Genomic DNA, 21612 nt, shown 5'->3' with positions numbered 1-21612 from the left:
ATATCTCTCCCGCTGCACAATGGCTTCCAGCTCCTCCTGCTTGCCGCCCATGCTGTGTGCATTGGTGTAGATGCACTTGAGCTGGGCTGTCGATTTTGCCCCCAGCATCGGCATGCCACTCCTAGGCTCATCTCTAGTGAGCCTGGTTTTATCCCCTTCCTGCTTCGAACCTAGTTTAAAGCCCTCTCAATGAGCCCTGCCAATTCATGAGCAATGATCCTTTTCCCCCTGTGAGACAGCTGAACTCCATCTGTCGCCAGCAGGCCCGGTGCCATGTAAACCTCCCCATGATCAAAAAAGCCAAAATTCCTTCAATGACACCAGCCCCTGAGCCACGTGTTGATCACCTGGACAGCTGTATGCTTGCGTGAGGGCTCCATCTGAGAGATAATGTTCCTTTCTGAAGTGCCAGATCTATCCAAACCCTCTTAGATTTGGTGTAGAAAGCATACAAATGTATTTTCATAAAGGCATTTTGTTCCACGCTTCAGACACTTTTTATTTAGGTCCAGCTTCTCATACTCTGACTGATCTCATTGATCTTTCACTAAGCAGTGGTTCAGCCGAAAGTCACAGTGTGCCCAGGAGCACTGGCTCCCGGCTCTTCATGCCAGGAGCTGGGGCAGAGGGTGCCATGGACACCAGGCATCCTTCCTGGGGAAGCATTGCCTGGTGTGGCTGAGGGCTACCGGGGTCTACATCTCATCAGAGATGGGCTGCAGCAGACACCAGGAGAGCAGAGCTCAGGGACATGCTTGGGTTCCCCCAGCACCCCCAACACCCACAAGCAATGAGTGTTACTGATCTGATATGTTTCTTGTTGTACCATGTTCGGTAGAATCATCATCAATATTTGGGGGAGGACCTTTCCTGTTGCTTAAATCATGTTCTGCATCATTCTGTAGATATTTTTCTAGAGTTCCCTAAGAATGGAAGATTTTTTTGGGAAAAATACTTTGTTTTGAATTTCAATAATTCCCTATGTTTTATTTTCTTCATAAGGGGATATTTTTAAAATAAATATTTGAGATATGTGGGTGGTTTATTTGTTTTCTTTCTAGTCTGTTATATACAATGTGAATATGGTTGTATACATACATAAAAAGAACCTTTATGTCTATAAAATATAACACAAGATATTATAGTTTATACTAAAAACTTAAATGACCTTAACATTTCAGTTCAGGAACACTGCTTAAACAGCACACTTCAACATGACTTTCTTTTTTTTTCCCCACAGTAGAATTTCAGGAAAATATACTAAAACATTTTGAATTCAGACAGAAAAGTATTTGCTCAACAGAAAGTGGTTTAATTAAGGTATCTGGCTAGGTCTGTAGACACCCATATGTGTGCGTGGTTCAAACATGAAGTAACTAAGCAATACATTCTGGGCTTTACTTCCCACTTTATTGTTTGAATCATTACTGGAACAGGTTCTTATCTGTTGTAAATTGCTGTAACTTCTTTGGTTCTCATGCAATAATGCCGATTTATATCAGATAAGAAGAGCTGAGCTGAGCTAGATTCTACTCATCAAATTACATGCAGCTTGCATTAGTTTAAAATCTATTGCATTCATACAGTGCTATTGAAACTTTACATGGTTACCTTTATAAAAAATTTCCAGAAATGTGGGGTGTACAAAAGGCCCCCAAAAACTTGTACACATCTGTTTTAGATAGGAAAAGGCAGAAATGTTTTCAGGATTATGGGAAATCCTTTGTTAGCATGTCAATCTTGTAATGTCAAGAAAAAACTTGGGGAATGTGTCTGAAATATCCTTCCAGTTAAGTTTCCCAGTTATTGGCCAGAAAATTTCTGGGTTTTTCCTTGTACAGCAAACTGGGTCACCTAGAAACAGATTTTGAGACCTAATGATCCATATTACTGTTTACTATTCCCAAGGAGATCTGGAGTTGAAGTTTTTTAAACACTGAATTCAAAATATTTTACTGATCACTGTAATTTTCTGATATGTGCAATTTCCAAGGTACACTATAAATTAGTTAGTGAAAGTATGCAATTGGCAAAGCTTAGTCAACTGATAAAGTCATTTAATGACTGACTGATATCCAGGTAAATAACTGGAGCTAATTCAACATATAATCTACAAGACCTTACCCATATTATAGATGCTTTTAACACTTAAGCTTTTTTACAAAATTTGCTTTCAAGTAGCATGTAACATAAGTGATACAGGGAAACTGAGAATAGTCAAGATCTTTTTTCTGAGGTCTAATTGCACAGCATATTGCATTTTAAATTTAAAATTAAACACATTTTAAAAGATGGTATGTTTAGAAAACTTTAGAACATAGTTTGAGAACAAGAGGCTGGTATATGCAATATGAATAAAAAGTCATAATTTGGGTCTACAGCTGCTGATTGCACTAAAAACCAGTTTGAAATAAATGCGACTCAGTTAAATATAAATATTGGTCAGAATGAACCTCAGCTTTCTAGAAGAAGTTGCTTAGTCATAAAAAGACTATAAGATACTGAGAACGTGACCTCAGACGAGGTCCATGAAGCCCCACTGTTCTGGAGGAAGCTGCCTATACAGCACTACTTGAAGGATAAAACATGACTCAATACTGTACATCCTCACTCTGCTGTTCTTAGACATGGGGCTCACTCTTTCTCTTCATAAAACCTTTGATGGGTGCCATGCAGCACAAAGTTTCACAATGGGAGAAGCAGCTTACAAAAACAAGCACTTCTAGTCTAAGGAGAGCTTGCAAAGCAGTATCCTATCCCTGTGAAAATGAGCAGTATATGATCTGGTCTCTGTGAGTTAAAGACCATTAGCAGAAAAATCCCTTTATTTTCTCTTTTCATTTGGGAAGAATAACAGTGTAGTTTGCACTGCTCTACATACTCTGTAAGAGCAAGGACTGAGTCTCGGCTCTGCCAACGTGTTATGGAGGAGCTCTTGTTCTCTTCTGTCCATAGCAGGAAAATGGAGCTCAGTTTAGTCTTAGAGATAAACACTGATTACAACAACAAACCCTAACTCTATAAATTATCAGGTGTTTATTTCAAACACTGAGCCTGCCCAAACGGTCATAAGTGCTGGAAAAGAACAGATCTGAAACCAGATAACACAGCCTAGTGTCTTTCTTGATGTGAGTCTACTCATGACAAACTTTTCTATTCAGCCACTCCCCTAAACTCATCAGGATCTTTCATGTCATTTCCTAACACCTTCTGCATTATGCAAATTTTATAACATCACATACATATCATTGTTCATTAAAATCTGGAAGCCAGCAAAAGAAGCTATAGTGTTGGATGTTGGCATCAGACAAGCTATCTGAGCTGCTTTGGGGTCATTGTTTTCAGCTGCTCTTGAAAAACTGAAGATTTTTTCTTGAGAACCCTGTTTGTCACTATTCTTCTCGTCTTCTTGCTGGCTTTCCGCCTCAATGATGCACTCTGGCTCTTCATATTCTGGCTTGGTTTGTACCATTGCATGAGCAGTTTTGTCTATCCATTCCTAGAAAAATGAAAGTGTTGATGTTGGCAGGGACTGACAATTTAAAGAAACCTGGCTGTACAGACACTGATTTTCCTTTAGTAATGACATCTTTCCAGGGTAAGCCACAATGGAGAAGACAAAAAGGAAGCAATATAGACAAGCAGGACATAAGACAGCAGGATGGAAGAAAGGCGGGATTGCAGGAAACCAGACAGGATTCCACAAATGCATACAAACTCCTACTTATTATCGAGAACACATTAAGTACATCTTCATATTTAATCAGGGCCTTTAGAAAACCTTGGATGTGTAAAATACCTGGTGTTCCCTCCTTGACAGACTCATGCATTCTTTGACCCAAGCCCTGCCTTAATCTGAATTGAGACTGAGTTTACATGGAGATTTACACAACATAGCATTTCTGTATTAAAGCTTCAGTATTAATTTACATTTGTATCTTCTCAGTTTCAGTTTAAAGCTATCTTATATATACAAAGTTTTCTGTTTGTCACTGAAATGTTATTACTGCTCTTTGATATTGTCATTGGGTTTGAAAATGTAAATATTTGACCTGTGTCCAGTCAGAGGAAACTTAGTAGTAATTAACATAAAGACAGCCCAATTAATACAGAAAAAATACATCACATATGTGATGTCATGGACTCAAGAAGCAGTAAGAAAACAAAAGCAAAACCTGTGAACTATTCATTTGGCAGCCATTTCATGTCTAAAGGTTTAGCAACCATACACCTCTGTGGCTAAGAAAGGATGCTTCCTACTGTGATTGATGCCTCCAAAGGCATGAGTGCCATCACTGGCTCAGTACTAAGTCTCACAGCACTTCACAAACGTAAAGGGCAAGATCAGATTGAAGCAAGCTCCCTGAGCTATTGTGTGCAGGAATGGATGCAAACACCAGAATGGCATCTCACTGGATATTGTGCCTCTGGACACCCTTTAATTCTTCTCCGGCAATTTCTCTCTCTTTCTGCAGCAAGTGTCTTTTCACAGTGCCAAAGTAGCACTACACTGATTGTATGAGCTCTGGTATTTGCTCCGTGGATCCTCGTGGTGATGTTGCACGAGGGGAAGGGCTTTTCTCTTGGGTCAGAGAGCGCTTGTAGTAATGTCTGTGCAAAGCAAGTATCAGTAGCTACTTTCAAATTACTCTCAACACTGTAGAGTTCACAGCCTTGCTAGGAAGGGAATGTTTACCTGGAAGTTTCCATTATGATCATTGAAGAGATCAGCAAATACGTATTTTGGATCTGGTATAGCAGGCATGACTGACTTTTGAAGCCTGCAAAGAGGAAAGGAAAATGCAAATTGACCTTTTGTTATAGTGTAGTCATTCATACAAAATTCTACTTCAGCACAGTTCTGTAGCCACAAACGTATTTTACATGACAGTACTCTAGGCTTGATTTCTTTTAAATGCATTCTAAAGTCAAAAAGCAGTTATAAGAGTATGATAACGCCGTCAGGCTGAGTGATTTTTCTGCTGGATTTTCAACCAACCCCATCCTAGTAAAATGTGGACTCTATACAAACTTTCAGCTAGTCAGCAAGTGCCATTCTACTCCAGGCAGTAGTCAGAGCTTTATAGTCCCCTAGACAGGGAAGATGGTGCAGCAACCAGCTGTACTGGCTGACTTAGTGAACACAAATGTAAACTTGAAAAATAGAATTATAGGAGAAAAAACTCAACTTATGATCTAAAAAGGTTATCAGAATCCCATATACTTTCAGCTCATTTTCTGAAATACTGCATTTTTGGCTTTTTTTTTTCCTACTGAAAAAGCCGAAATTTGGGGCCTTTGCAGGTTTCGTTTGTTGTTTGGTCATTTGTTTTTTTTTAAATTGTAGATTCTAAATATGAACAGAGTCATTCAACTGCAAATCCAAATATTGATACAGTCTTATTAAAGTTGAATGCACTCAAGCTTACTTCAGCCTATTGCAAACAGACATTGAGTCTGATGAAAGTTGCACAAAAGAATGTCAGTTCAGAAGAAGTAACCAAAATACTTGGCTTCTCAGGATTTAACTAGATTTCTAAAAGAAAGAAGAAATTAAGTGGAAGAGGCAGAATTTTATCCTGAAACATTGTCTTTTGCCAGAATTGTTCTGTTTCTGAAAATTAAAAGCCTTGATGTTTGGAAGGCCAGGATGCATTATCCCTCAAATAGTAATTAAGCTACTGACTTCTACATCTTCATGATGACTTCATTTATCAGATAAGAATTTTGAGTGCTAAAAGACTTGATCCTAAATGATAGCTCTGTTTTAATGAAATGTTTATTTAGTAGTAACCAATAAAATTATATTTACCTCTGCCATTTACACAGAAGAATCAAGAGGATAAGTATCATTAGAAGTACTGCCAGAAAACAACTTAAAAAAATTACTGTTTTTGACTGAGATTTTATATCATCATCACATGAATCTAGGAATAATCACAAAAAAAGTATGTGAAAAAAACATTTTTTGCTTTAACAGTAAATATTCCTAATCACACTAGAACATTGACTTTTCTTTAAAAAAACCCAAAAGTTTAAGAACAAATAAGACAAGTTCAATTGAAACTGAAAAGAAAAGCTATCCTTCCCCACACCTTGCAACAAAAGAAAATTGTGCTTTTATTTATCTAAATTGACCTGGTACAGGACAAAGGAGTGGGCTTACAGGCAGAGTAGAGGCGTTATGAATGAATCGAATATTTCTTCTCATCTTCATCACACTACATTGACAGTGATACAGCAACTTTGTGCTAAGATGCATATTACATACACCTACGTACAACCACCAAAGCTGCAAGTGCAATTTTACATGTAGCCTAAATGTCTTATTTCCCCAAGATAAAACAAACAAACAACATCGCTCCCATCCCAGCAAACAAAAAACCAGCAAACCACAAGTGCTGATACCCAGAAAGTAACTAGTGGCAAGATATCATCTAGCACACAGATATATAATAATATATACCTTTATATCAGGTATATAAAACTAATGCATTTGTGCACTTTTCGGCATTCTCAGTGTTTTGCCTGCAGCTTTTGTAATGCCACCTCAAAACTCTACCTCCTATTGCTGACCTTCTGCTCTCCACATAAATACTATAAAAACTAAATGATTATTCATGCAGGAGCAACTGTCCAGCCTGTTCCACCTGCTTGCTTTGTTCAGCTTGCCAGAAAGCCACAAGAAAAGTTGTGATCCCCAAGTAAGCTATTCAGAGTCTATACAATTTCTTGAGCACAGCTTTGTTCATGGCTTCCTCTGATGTTAGATTTGGAGTCAATAATAACAACTCATTAAAGTCCTGAAGTGAAGTGCTTGCCCCAGTGAAGGGGCTGTGTCAATGTCCCTTCTGATCCAGGGGCTCCCAGAATGACTGAACCATTAGTCTGTCTCCTCTGAGCTTTCCTTCCTTGCAGTTATCTGCCAGCAGCCTCTGGTCAAATGGTCCAGGTAGGGCTGTTTTGTGCTCGCCTCTCAGAGGTGCACAGGGAGACGTTGTCCTCTGTGTTTTCTTGAGGTCATTTGCCAGCCACACCTGAGGACATTGTTGCAGGCTCACAGTCTGCATGGTGGAGGAGGCTTCTCTGGAGGTCAGCACTGTGGCTACTACCGTGCACAGGCTACACACAACTATGCTCCAGGGTTTCATCCCAGCTTTGTGTGACCCAGGTTTTCTTCAGGTGAGCTGATAGGCCAGTGCGTTTTAGAGAACTCACATCTGGGTTCACTGGACATTTGGGTGTCTCATAGTTCTGATAAAGCCTAGTGGGTGGCATTTTATGCTTAGCTGATACGATACGAATGTGTTGGGATGGTGTACGGTCTTTTCTTTACTACAGCAAATCTGTTCTTTGGTTTTGATAACCAGTAGAAATACTGTTTCCATCAAAGATCTAACCACGTCAATCACACTCAGTTAAATGCGTCTGTCTGGTGGGAAAGCAGTGCTGATACTGACTTTGCTTCCATTTTATCTCTTTTCCCTCATCCTCCCTGTTTTGATCAATCCAGCACATATGAGCATCAGACTGCTATGACCTCTGGTCCTGTAGTTCAACTGGATGTACTTTGAAAACAAACTGCCTCCAAAAATGGGACATCAGGGATTTTCTTAGGGTTCAAGTTTGATGTCCATATATCATATGTGGACACACACACATGTGCGCCCCCCATGCATCACATCGCTGTCATTGCTGGACTCTAGACACTATTGTAAGACAAATAATAAGGACACTCTTAACTTTGCTGATTATGGCATAAATTGATAGTGTTACGGGCCATCAGGAACAAAGCGGACAGGAGTTAAACATGGGCAATTAGACATCCACATGAACTTTCTTTGATAACAGAAGATGGAGCACAACAGTGCAACGTTAATTTGCTGCATGTTCCCAGCCTCTTTTGCAGTCACTCCTTCCCCATTTGTACTTAGACAATATATGAATGTTGCACAGCCATTACCTAATAATGTGCCATTCATCCAAAATGTTTCTGCTTCCCAGTCACTGCTGTAATTAACTACGTTGCAGTAGGGTACTAGCCTCTTCAGTCTGACCCGGAAAGAATAGCATTTCCTTGGATCAAAGCCTTGCTCTCCAACACTGCAACACTTAGAAGTTCTGGACTAAGAAGGAAGGCATATCATCATTAATTTCAGAATGTTACACTCGGTCATGGTCACACCTAGGGCAAGTGATAGGCCAACCCAAAACCCCAGAACTGCATTTTAACTTCTCTGAGTTTTGAGGAATTCTGTTTCTTGACTGACTCTTCGCTATTCATAGCCATTCCTCATTGTCTGATAATGAGTTGAAGGTCATGACAATCATTACATAGTGCACTATGTTACAGGTGCATATTTACAATATGCAAAGACACTTTGATCCACAAAATATTTACAATTTATTTTTGAGACTGGAAAGGTTTAAGTCAATGAAATAATATTTAGAAATACTTAACAGCTAACTTTAGAATAAATAAAAATCCTGTGTCATCTCTTTTCTTTCATTCTATGTCATGATTTTTTCTCCCTTTTTCTCTCTTCTTTTAACTCTACTCTGCTTTCTGCTTTTGTCTTCCAAAACTCCTCTATTCTGAATGTATAATGTTTCCCTTAGATTGTTCTCAGCTCTTTGGGTGGCAATTAGGTAGAACTCAAAAAGTAAATGTTTTGTGGCATGGCAGGGATCCAGGATCCTAAAAATGTAACTGTTTTCTGTTACCAGCTGTATTTGAAAATATAGGATGGGAGAACAATTTGAAAACAACTCTATTTTACACTCTATGGAGATGCTACTTCCAGCTCCTTCCAATGTTGATTAAAAATGTCATGTCCAACTCACTTGCCAGTCTTTGTCAAACTTGCTTTTGTATTGAAGCTCAAGTCTCAAGCACTTCACAGCTCTCTCTGGTTTATTACAGCTTATAGTAACGGTGTCCTCTTTCCAGAAGAAGGTCACATTTTCTGGTCGATTGGGCTTTACTAAGAGGAAGAGAAACAAATTATGCTATAGTCTCTTAAAAAGAAGTACTTGGCAGTTAAAATTATTGTTATTCCTTCCTTATCTCAATGTTTCTCTGAGTAGTAAGTGAAGAAGGTGGACTTTCTTCTTGGAGAATGCACTTTTGTAGCTGACCTCCCTAGGAAACATCAAAATGGAGCTTTGAATGCTCAGCATTCAAGGTGCCACAGTCAAAGGTAGATACTATTTCATGTCAGGAATCTATTGCAAGTACTTAAGGAAGGACTCCAGTCTCCTCATACTCCCTGCAATCAAGAGAAAGAAAGAGGCTCCTTTATTGGAAAGGGACTGAGAAATTCAGTGCCATAAAACCTACAAGAGATGCTTGTGCAGCTGCTGGAGGCTATGTGGGATATGGTGGTGCATCTCCAAAAAGCACTGGATGCCTACCTGTGCACAACTGGATGTTTTCAGATGGTCCAAAGAGCATGCAATGGTTTGATCTATGTAGCTGGTTAGTCTTCAGTAGTGGGAAATAAAGGGGTGAGAAGAGTGTTACCTGCTTTCGCAATCCTTCTAGTTGCCTTTTTGTACTATGAAAATTCTGCCTGCCTAATTTAAAGACTTAAGTCTGATCCTTGATATCTGTGCTTTGTTACCTAAACCTTTTGAAATTCATTTTACTATCAGTGGGTGTTTAATAGCCAAAATTCAAGGATCAGGCTGCAGCTTTCCATAATATACCAGACATTGGTAAAATTATGACATATAAAAGTATTCTCAAAGTTAGACGCCCTGACAGGTTTTTGTTTAATCACTTTTGCTAAAACATTATTAATAAATGCTGATAATGTATTTAGAATATATATTATTTTTTCAGATAATTCTGCATTGTATATTTTCTGTGTGATTTTTATCAGAAAAAATCCCTCCACTTTAAATGTTGTAACTATGTGCAATTCCAGAAGATTTTGATAAACTAATCTCACACTAGACGTGAAATATGCATTTGGGAGCAAGAAGGATTTAATAAAAACAGGAACATCGGCTCTCTACTAGTAGGAAGATGACTCTTTTACGCTGTCAGACCATACCAGAGCCACTCAACAAATTTCTACTGACATCTGATGATGGTTTTATGACAGCCTCTTTGATTAGAAGTAGTTTGCTGCCTCGCATCCCATGGAAGATGGCAAAAGAACGGAAGGTTGAAAATACAAGAAAGATCACACAGCCAGAGCTAAGACAAGAAACTCTCAACTTTTATTCATTTTCCTGATATGAATACTGAGCAGGCCTGCACTAGACTAAGCACACCCATATATTTTAGTATTTTCATTCTGATTTTGAAACTGTGTTCTGGAACAAACCTGACTGTCCCATGTTGGGATTACATGTGCAACTGTACACAGGCCTATGTAACTACTGATGACAGCAAGGGATGGAATTCAACATGAAATAACTATAGTTTGGTTTTGGCACACACACTAATAAAATTTTATACACCAATATAACTGATTTATTCTCAAACTAAGGACAACTAGAGAATCAGTGAAGACACTAGGACTACCAAAGTAGTTGTGATTTTACATACTTACTATAAAAATCAGATTTTAGTCTTCTAGAAAAAAGCTCTTCACTTCCATTGCTGTTCCTGATAGAGATGGCAAGGGTGGGTCCTTCTGTCTTAAAAAGACATCCAGAATTATAATCTTGATGCAATAAATAGGTGGGACATGGCTTCCAAACTTTGTGCTTGCCTTCCTCAAATCTATAAATGAAATAATATTGGTGAATGGAACACTCTTACCAGTTAACACAAGTTAATTCCTTTTTGTTACTGTTCTTTCCTTTTTATTTCTTTCTTTTTTTTTTTTTTTCTTTTTCAAATGCTCCTACCAAGGGAATTCTGCATATAGAATTTCTTGAAGTGGCAAATTTCATAGTGGTGTAAGGGAATTCATAACCCAAACCTCATTGACTTTCCAGCCCTGGGTTTTGATGCAGTCTCAAATTACCAAGTTTCCTTCATGTTGTTGTTGTTGTTGTTGTTGTTTTCTAATAAGAGAATGACTTGCTCAAACAGATGTTTTCATGAACCTCTTTCCAAGATTGTACTGCTAAAAGTTCTTTCACATATAGCACCCAGAAAGAAAAGGGAAAATGACAGCTATGACTGCCTTTAACCAAAACATTAAATTTCTCCTAGCCATTAATGACGTCAGTTAATAAGGAAAATACACATACATGTGGAAAAAACACAATGACAGAAGAGGGACAAACCTTTCATATAATGTCTGTTGTGACTGACTATTCAGCAGGCTTATTGATTTGTACGCTTCTGTAGCAGGTTGTGAATATAAACAGGTTTAATGCTGGATGATTAACAAATGTTAAAAGCATTTTCAGGTACAGTTCACAGAAGACTCAAATGGACTTAGATATTTCAGCCTCCCAAAGTAAATCCTTTAAGAAGGGAAGAATAGGCATTGTGTGTGTGTATATATATGTATATATAGTCTTATACTCACGTATAAAAAAATGACACATTCTCACTGGGAAATAGTTCTCTTGCTGCCCATGTGATCTGCATCTTCTCATTGTTGAAATTGATTATTGTGGTGTTGATGGCATCTTTCCAACCTGACCAGGACATTGACAGAGAATATGATTTCAGCAGTGAGTATGAAAAGTATCCCTTGACATTGGTAGGCAATCAGTATTTCAAAGATATGTATGCGATAGACTCAGACGATCATAAAATAAGAAGACAAAAGAATATCTAAAATGCAAGGAAACAGAGTAAAATAACTTAGAGAGGCTGAAATTAGAATTTCAAAATAGCAAAATGAAAGCATGCACAGCAACACCAGAGAACACCCCATGGCCCCTGGGCCAAAAAATATAGACTGGTTCATGGGTATGCAATGCATAGGGCCTATACCTTGAAGCCAACTTCCCCACATAACACATGCTAAGGTTTTCCTGCTAAAGAAAACTACTTGGGAACTAATACCACATGGACCCTGTGTGTAAACTCTCAGATGTTTACTATAAGAAACAAGGAACTAACACCACAGCTCAAGAGCAGGTCAAGACCCATAGGAACCCAGAACAGATCAGCACAGGTAGGTGTACTGCACATTTGATATATGTGGTTCTGGCCAATTCCACCTTACAGACGAGCAAGATCATTTAATGTCCTCTGACTGCATGCAGATATTAGTTCCTTTCCTGACCTTCTCCTTGTTATAGCTCTTGCTAGGGACACAGGTATTTTAATTCTGTGTCCATCAGGATTCCACAATCAGACACTGAAGATAAATCTGACATTGAAAAATGAAGAAATTAAGAAGGCAGAAGGATTAGAAATCCATTCTATATCAAGGAGAAGGGCAAATTATTTATTTTGCATTCTATAGGATGTGAAATTATATTTACTTGAATGAACAAAGAGAAAGAAAATGTATCTTGAATATCAGCAAGAAACCACTTGCGGGTAAAATTTGCAGACTGCTGTCTTCAGACATGAAGTGTTTACCACTAAAATCTTTTGCTGGAATATTCCCATCTAGCAGGAGAATAGAGGATTTTAGCTTTGTTTGCTGTCTACATTTTATGCCACTCTGGACTTTTAAAGGGGTTTAAAGTGGAAAAATTTTAAAACATTTCTTATGAGCTTTTTATCACATACAGTGATCCTGAATGTTCATGGGAATCAGGCCTATCTATCCTCATGGTTGCTATCTTTTGCTCGGTAATCAACACAGAGAATGTGAGAAAGACATGGGGGTTCAAGTAACCGTTTTGCCTATTTTCATGGCTGTATCTCTGCATCTAGGTGTTTCATGACTTCTGTAATTAGAGTTAGTCAAAACATTTTTGTATAGGTGTAATTGTGTTGTAACATGTTGTTTTGTCAAAATCGTTCAAGAGACAGAAATCCAAGAGACGCTGGGTAGATGTAGCTGCGGGTCCCTGCTACATGATTCGTGGAGCTCTGGCAAAAAAGATTCTGCTCTTACTCAAGAGAAGGACTTGAAACTAACTCCTCCATCTCCTCACTAATGCCTGCAGCCTTGTTCTGCATTGTTTTCTCAAACTGAAAATCTCATGTGTTTTTCTGAAGAATAGAGAAGTCAGTACTATCACGCGCTGAAGCAAAAACAGAACTTCAGTACCTGAAAAGCTATCATAAGACGGAATTTATCCAGCCAGTTCTACCTCTGTTACAAGAGACTACTTAGCCCTTGTTTCCTAACTCCTCAAGCCCTTTGTAAGTCCCCTCAGCAGGTTTAAGAGATACTATCGTCTTTAACTAAAGCCACTAAGAAATATGATGGCAAAGTGCCTAAGAGTGGATTCTTCGTCTGCAATTACATTTTAATTTTTATGGACTAAATTCTAGCGTGATTGTGCTGTGCGGTATCTAGTGTTATGCTTAGTGTAACTGAGCATATGACTGAGTAGTCATAATCCATATGACTACTTGGACTTAGATTTTCAATAAATACAGTTAAACGTATATTTAATGCACATTTGAGTGTATAATTACATGTTCTCCATCTTTAAATAAAATTAACATTATAAAAAAGAATATAAATTTTAGTGAATGGAGAATACTGTACTGTCCTGAGACCATTTTGGTGAGTATAGAATGAATCCTTTCAATTCCCTTTAGAAGCAACAAAATATGTACTTTCCACTTTTTGATAATTAGTCTGATTGCAGATATTTTCGCTTTGAGAAAGAACTGTTAATGTCCATGCTTCAATTATGAAAATAAAAACAGGAAGAGTATTTGCTTTCTTAATCACGTATTTTCAAGGGTAATTAATTTCAAAATTAATTTATGATGCTGTTTCTATGTGCACAATAGTTTGGCACAGTGACAGACGGCAAAATGCTGGGTTTAGGGCATGTTTTTAAAACAATTTTAAAGTCAAGCATGGACGAAATTCTTCAGTTTAATCTCAGAAGGTGGCTTAACATCTCTGCAGAGAGCTGTGCACATACATCTTCCTGTGCTTGACAAAAAGATTTCAAATAGGCTGTGTGCTAAGCAGAGAGGCATGCAGTCTTGCCAGTTGCATATAACAAAGAGTGGGTATCTGAGAGTCCTGTCTCGGGCATAGCTAACTAATCCAGGCTGTGCCAGGACCCTTACCAGACAAAGGGTGCCAGCTCAAAACCCTCACTTGGACTCGGGCACCTGGGCAGCCCCACTGAAAAACACAGCAGTGATTTTTCCATTTTTTGGAGGGTGAGCTCAACACCCAGCATTTATCCCATTGCTGTCCAGCTGTGAGGTTGAAGCAGTTGGCCCACGATGCGAAAGATCTGTTTGCATTGATTTCTAGTGTGAAGCAAACGGTGCAGGTTCGGTTTATATATGAGACTGGTCTCAGGTTGCTCAGTACCATGGAGCTGCTAGTATCTGAAGTCTGAAGGGACTTGTAAAACGAAGAGGTAACTTTACTGGTGAAAAGCAGGTGCGTGCAGATGTCAAATGGTCTGTAAAAGTTTTGGGGGATCTTGTAGAATTTGCTATGAAAAATGGCTCTAATAGTTCAGTCAATTTTGTCACAAGGGCTGCACAGGTACAGAAAAAAGGGAGGAAGAGGAAAAAGGGAGTTTATAACCTAAATAGACAACACCATTAAAAGAAGAGCAGAAAGGAGAGGAAAAGATTGTTTTAAATACCTCCAAGAGGAAAATACTGCACTGCTATGAGTTTTTTCCCTCCAAGTTCAGAGTGGTAAAATAATATTGTATTGATTAGTCTTTCTGAATGAATTTTCTCTTACTGGGCAGTATAAAAAACTTTTTTTTTGAAGTTATGTTTATAGGGAAATTGCTGGAATTAACACAGATAGCACTGGTTCACTAATTGTGAGAGAGATCACATAGAATTTGCTCATCCAAATTTTTTGTATACACCTGAGAAGAACTGTTTAGATTTATGCCAATATTTAGATTTAATAGGTGATGTGTGCTTGGGAAGCTCCTTGAACCTGTGACTATGTGTCCCACAAATGTGACACTGCCAGCAGAGAAATAACAGTAAAGGTTTCGGTAAAGTGGTAATCCACTCTTCCCTCTCCTTACAGGCCAACACTTGAAAGCTTTTTTCAGGGTGCCACATTTTCCCTCAGTTCCAATGAAAAAAGGACAACAATATCAAACCCCTGAACCCCATAAAGCTCCTTTAATGTGGTGTTCAATCTCTTCAAACTCGCAGTGGGTGAGTCGAGGCATGGTTGGCTCTAAAGATGGATAATAAGGAAACGAGAGGGACCACATGGGACTTCCACCCACTAAGGAGTAGACACTAAGTAAAACGTGAGAGTGTGATCTGACCGGCCTGTTGGAAGGCAACAGAAGTCACCAATTCATTCTGAACCTTGGACAACACTCATTATTCTTTATTTTTCAGTTATATTATGATAGCTCTATACTACTTATTAGAGGCTGCAATTCAGAGATGCACACTAAATCTCGGGTTTGGCAACGCATATTTTTTTGGGTGACAGAGAAGAATATCAGTTTAGCTTCAGTCCTGCAGTGATTTATTGATGGACTTAACTTTGCACACCCTGAGTAATCCACTTGACTTTAGCAGGATTACTCAGCGCGCATCAACTTAACACTTATAAATCCTTCTAGGATCAGAACCTTTTTCTGAAAAAAACCCTACATGTTATGAATTGAAACTCTGGGATTTTAACATTTAAATATAAACTTCAGCAACTGCAGTTATTTATGTACTAAAATGGAAGGTAAAACATTATTGAATACTTTAACAATAAATAGAGCTATTTAATAGGAATGGAACAAAAATTGTAACACACTATCTGGTGAGATATACATATTCTTTCCTGTGCTCTAGTTTTTCAGAACTTCATAAGGAATCAGTCTTAACATAATTAACTAGCTATGTAGGCTAGAAAAGGCTTTACCAGTCTTTTATTATTAAAGACTATGTTTCTCAAGCTCTACTCAGGGCAATTTTCTACTGTGCTTTCTAATTTCATGAGTTTTGTAGGCTTTTTGCATGCGGTACGAGTTGTGTTTTGTCTAAACATTCAGTAAACATTTGCATGCATCTTTTCAAATTATAGCATGTATATGTTGCATAAGTCACATTTCAATATGAAAAGATGCATAGCCTAAGTGAGGTTTTTAAAGTTGGGATTAAATTGACATCACATTCTCTGAGGATATGTACAGGTTATCTGAAATACAGTGTTTCCTCCTGATGACCTTTCCTTTGCCTTTAACTGAAAAAGGTGTTTAGTTTCTTTTTTTTTTTTAAGCACCTATACACCTATACTTCTGGAGGCAGAATCATTCATATCTCTTGTTAATGGAAAGATAGAGAGAGAAAGAGAATAGAGGGGACCACTTCTCTCCCTTTCTTTATGATGGAATTTTTATGAATCCACCTGTAACACCATGGATCATTCTCAGCTAATGTGCCAACTCTTCCACAGCATTTATAATTATTTAAAGCATTCTTCTATTCATGATCCTAGAGGCACACAATAGACCAAAACAACACATTTATCATTATTCTTTGTATTATGATAATGGGTAGATGGAAAGGTCAAAAATATTATGAATATGCAGTCCTTGGGCTAAAGAGGGGTGGCAGCAACTTTCTGTCTGAGGATGGCCTGCTGGTCTAGTTAGGTATGCAGCATGTTGCCATGCTGTAGGACACATACCAGTGCCCTGGAGCTTCAGAGACAATTATCCAAGACTACATCTTCGGTAAAACCAGATGGGGACTGGTAGGGCTCCACACAAGTCTTTAACCTCACAGGCACTGCTGGGCACCTAGCCCTTCTCAGGACAGAGAAGCATGGAAAATACCACTATAGTGTGTGGAGAAAGTACTTTTACAGGGGAAAAAAAAAGACATTTCCTTGAGCAATAAATTATGCAGACACAACCTCAAGCAAGAATATGAGCAAGTACATTCCCCCTCTAAGCCACCTTTCAAAGTTCATTACTGAGAAAAAATGCTATTGAAGGAGAACATTGTAAAAAGGCTGAATGTCATGGAACAGATCAGAAAAGAGAAAAAGGAGAGGCAGAATGTCAATCTGAAAAGATAACAGAATGGAACATGCAAGTACTGGAACAGTTGCAACTTCATTGAAACATAACAAAGAAGAAAAACCACTTTTGATTTCCTTACACTGATGAAACCTGATAAGTAACCACATGTTGAACTTCCACATGTTGCAGCATACTGTATAGAAACTACTGGAGAGCAAGACCCAGATCTGAGCCTACAGTCTTTAGTTACCCTTAATACTACTGATCTATGAGAACAGTTTCATTTCATTAATAGGAACACATGTAGGCGAAAGTGCAACTCCTTGTACACAAGACTGCTGAATTGAATGCACAGGACAGAGACTGAATAGAAAACCTCTTTTCAAGGAAAGGAACAAGACAGCAAGAGAGAGTTTTTTTATAGACATTTTGAGGCAAGGCATAATCCTTATAGCATAATACTTGTAACCTATCAAACTGAGTGGTTTTTTTTCAGAAGATCGCCAACCATTGCTAAGCATTATGACACTTTGCACCAAATAAGCACCAGAACTGTAATTTTTAAATTTTGTTCCACAAAGTCATGCCATCAGTACAGCATGGCTATAGGTGGTTGCCATCTCAGGACAGAGAAGAGTCATGTCCCCTCACAGAAAAGCCAGTGACTCACAGGAGCAATTAACACTGGAGAATCAGGTGGTGCTGCATTGCCAAAAATGGTACTTACTGTATGTACAGCAGAACAGAGAGCTGATTTATAGGTTGATAAGACGAGACCATAACTTTAAAGTATTTCTTTCTCCTTATAAAATGAATGACAAGGAACTTGTGATAAACTAACAAGAGTGAAGATTAGATTATCGGCCTATGTGTTGGGCTTTATGTTTGATTTCTGTAAGAATCCATTTATCTTTGGCAAGCTATAAGTAATGGCATTGCAGACAAACACATGAAATAGAGATGTTCTTATATTTAGGTAGCAAGTAACCAGTTTTTGATCTCTTTATTAATTTTGCTGTTTAACAGTATTTTTACCTTGATGCTTTCTCAGGTGCAAGATATTGCTGGATATTTTCCCATCATGTTCATTCTTCCAGAATACCAAGCGCTGAAGTCTTACCTGGAATCTGTTTTATCCATCTTTGTTCAATGTGAAGGCTAGTCTTTTTTGGATGCAGTCTACTCTGTTATAACCTATGCCTTAGACAGTAAGTAGTCCTTCTTAAAGAACAGACACAAGCTTAGCGAGTTCTGCCTTGATTTTTAACTAGAAAACTTTCATAGAAATCTGTTATTATCATCATCACCACTATTGTTTGGTGTTTTTTTTTTTAAGAATCGACTTTCATCTCTGCTGGATATCAATTTCTGTTTGGTTGATTCTTTTCATCAAAAAGAGTACTGAATATTGTAACACATGAGGTAAAGTACACACAGAAATATTGCTAACTAATATATCAGTTTCTTAAATAAATATCTGTGGATTTGAACTTACCAAGAGATTGTGACTGAGAAGCCACCAGGTTGCCGAGTGTGAAGATCATTGAACATGCTTGAAAGATGAGTCTCATGGTTGGAATGACACAACAGACTGTGAAGAGATGAGTAATCGTAATCTCTGGACTTTACTATTTGATACTACTTTATACCAGGGGCTGGAGAGAACTGGAGGAAATGACTACAGGAAATAAAAAAATTACATATCTCTAGCTATAAACAAATCAGAAGTGCAGGACTTTGGAATGCACACCTTCTTCATATTATGTTAAATAAAATAAAATTAATTTATCAGAATATGAGTATCTCTCTTGTCAGCACTTTGCTTTATCTTTTCACAGCTGTATCAATCAGAGGTGACCATAGCCCTGATCCAAACGAGGACCAGGTAGCTGTGCATAGCTGTGGCCACATAATATGATGGATGAAGACACTGACCTCAGAGTGCCCAGTGACCTGAGGGTAGGAGAGGTACAAACAGCCTGCCTCCCCATTTACAAATCAGAAGCTGTTCCTGCTAGTGGATGTTTATATTGCCACTCCACATGCCTGGTGCACCTCAGCTGGCTTGAGACACTTTTGTCCCCACATCAGAGGCAGAAGTCGTGGGCCTTTTTGTGACAGAGATAGCAGAGCTGCTAGGGGTAGGGAGGCTATTATGCAAGAGGTAGCACTAGGATGAATTTCTTCCTGTGTTACCTGGGCACATATATGCTGCTATAGCTTCCACATATATCCATATACCTAACATTATATATATATACACTATACCTATACCTTGTATATTCATATACCTAAAATTATACATAGAAAGTGGGAAATAGAACAGTGTTTTGCCTGAGATGAAGCATATTTTAGAAATAGCAGAACTTAAAATCTTACAATAATCACAATTATTATGTCTAAAGAGACCTATTATCTGTAGGTCTGCAATAAACTGGGCTTAGACTACGTTCACATAGTAGTGCAGCAAGCAGGAGCAGTGAAGCAGTGGGGTGAAGCAGTTGGTGTTGAGGACTCAAGAGCCACACAGTGTGCATGGGGAAAACAGGGAGTCTTCCCTAGACTAGCACCAGTCCACCCCCATGGGGTGTATGCCTGTTAGCAGTCAAAGTCTGCTGGATGCCCTCCTGGAGCGCATCTTCTGGGCTAGGCTCACCCAAGAGGAACCCAGTGCTCCACTGTGTGAACAAAAGCATGGGGGTGATTGGGAGATTCACTTCACAAGGATGGTCCTAATCTGAACTGACAAGTCAGTGTGGCCCTAGCCTGCTACCCTTGTCCAGCAAGAGCTCAGGAAGACAGCCCTGAGTGACAAAGTGCTCTCTTCTCTGGGCTTGCTGGCTGCTCCCTTCACGTCCTGGTAAAGGTTTACAGTTTACTTTTCTAGGGACATGTGAAACAGCAAAGCACACCGACTCCCTTCAAATCCAGTCTCTCCCTTCATTAAGCATCACACAAAATAAGCTGCTCCATGAAATCAACAGGTAAAAATATAAATGGTAGACCTCAATTCCTATGTTTGTTTCCTAGCTGGTCTCAAGCTTTTTCTGTGCTTCCATCAGAAAAAGTACAGGAACCTTCTTCTCATGCAGGGGCGTGCTTAGGCAGATGAATGATTCAGTCATGCTGCATGCAAAGTGGCCTACACCCCCTACTGCCTTCTGGAGACCTCGTCCCCTAGCCTACTTTTTGCCTCCAGTTTCTCAATGTCGTGGTTTAACCCCAGTTGGCAACTGAGCACCACGCAGCCGCTCGCTCACTCCCCCCCCAGTTGGCTCAGTTGCCAACTGGGGTTAAACCACGACACTCAAGTAGAGAGAGTGGAATTTTGTCTGCTGCACATGGTACTAGATAGGGAGCTGGACTGTGGTTGGGAATACACCCAGAAGTACTGCCATGATTTCTGTTTAGGCTTATTGTCATTCTTCTCAGAGCCTTCCCTAACATATTCACTGTCCTTTTTAACCCAACAGTACTGTTTGTCAGATGACATCCTTATCAGCTTTGTCACATCATCAAAGTCTCCAGCCAGTTGTTGTGATAACAGTTTTGATCTGGCTATTCACTTTTCTTGGTTGTCTATTTTCACTGGCTTATCCATTGCATGTCCCAGGAAGACCTATTCAAACCTCAGCAACTCTTGGAAACCCCAGCATGACTGTCTGACACACATACAGTACCCTGTTAACTGTCTAGCCCCCCCTTTGATCAGGTTCCTCCAGGGAGGCATTAATCTCTGGAACTAAAATAACAAGCAACACAGAACTGAAATACTAAACTAGGTCATAGGTGATAGTTAACGGAAAGCTGAAATCACTCATGGTTTCCACAGTCAGCATTGCAGAAGCCAGTGAGATAAACAAATGAAGGCAGAGATCCAAAATAATCTGCTTCCCCAGGACATGGCAACTCCCACATGTCCCCATTTGAGTTAGAAACATTTTCCTTCCAGAACATGTGTCTTGTCTTTCCTTCCAGAACATGTGTCTTGAGTGTGATGGAGCTGAATTTGTCTCTGTCTGCTTTTTATACAGGTAAAACACACTGGACCGCAGACCTCCTAACACAGTTCATTCTTTGGGGGAAAAGGGTGTGGGGAGACAACATGCAAAGAAAAGGTGTTTAAAATACCTTCTGGCTTAGAATTATTCTGATTTTGAGACACTACATCTAAAACAAGGTCTAATTCTCAAGTGACAGCAGCACATTTTCACTGACCATTTCCTCCTACCAGGTATTTTCGTACCTCAAGTAATTGTCCTTCCCACCAGCCTCTACTTCCTTTTAAGACACTGAGGGCCTCTTGAAGTCAAACTTAATTACTCCTTTTACTACTTTTGAAATGAAACCTAAGGCTGAAGCCCTGAGGAATAGAAAACCACAATGACTGGGTCAAACAAACTGCTTGCATAAAGCTGATGTACTATCAAGCTATTGCTGCTGCTGCTGAGAGAAACACCAGATTTGGCAATTGAGGGACATAGGGCCTGGGCACCTCCCACCTCCCCCATGCAGGCAGACACTGGCCCAACCACCTGCCTCAGGTTCTGCTTTCTGGAAGCCAGATCTGGTTACCTAGTTTGA

General features: G+C 39.0%; 1 protein-coding gene across 1 annotated transcript; it reads right to left on the bottom strand.

Annotated features, from left to right (window-relative positions):
- Positions 1-3226: 3226 nt before the first annotated feature.
- CRLF2 (cytokine receptor-like factor 2) lies at positions 3227-18599 on the bottom strand. Its single transcript, XM_009331279.1, has 8 exons — positions 18524-18599; positions 11496-11607; positions 10563-10735; positions 8845-8984; positions 7964-8126; positions 5813-5927; positions 4697-4781; positions 3227-3499 (listed from the first exon to the last, which is right to left on the bottom strand). The coding sequence occupies exons 1-8, from the start codon at positions 18597-18599 to the stop codon at positions 3227-3229; spliced, it is 1137 nt and encodes a 378-aa protein (XP_009329554.1).
- Positions 18600-21612: the final 3013 nt, after the last annotated feature.

This window comes from Pygoscelis adeliae, unplaced genomic scaffold (assembly GCF_000699105.1).
Source record: "Pygoscelis adeliae isolate BGI_AS28 unplaced genomic scaffold, ASM69910v1 Scaffold149, whole genome shotgun sequence".
In the NCBI taxonomy this organism is placed as follows: Eukaryota; Metazoa; Chordata; class Aves; order Sphenisciformes; family Spheniscidae; genus Pygoscelis; species Pygoscelis adeliae.
The sequence above is the reverse complement of the archived record's forward strand: the minus strand, read 5'-3'. Positions and strand labels throughout refer to the sequence as shown.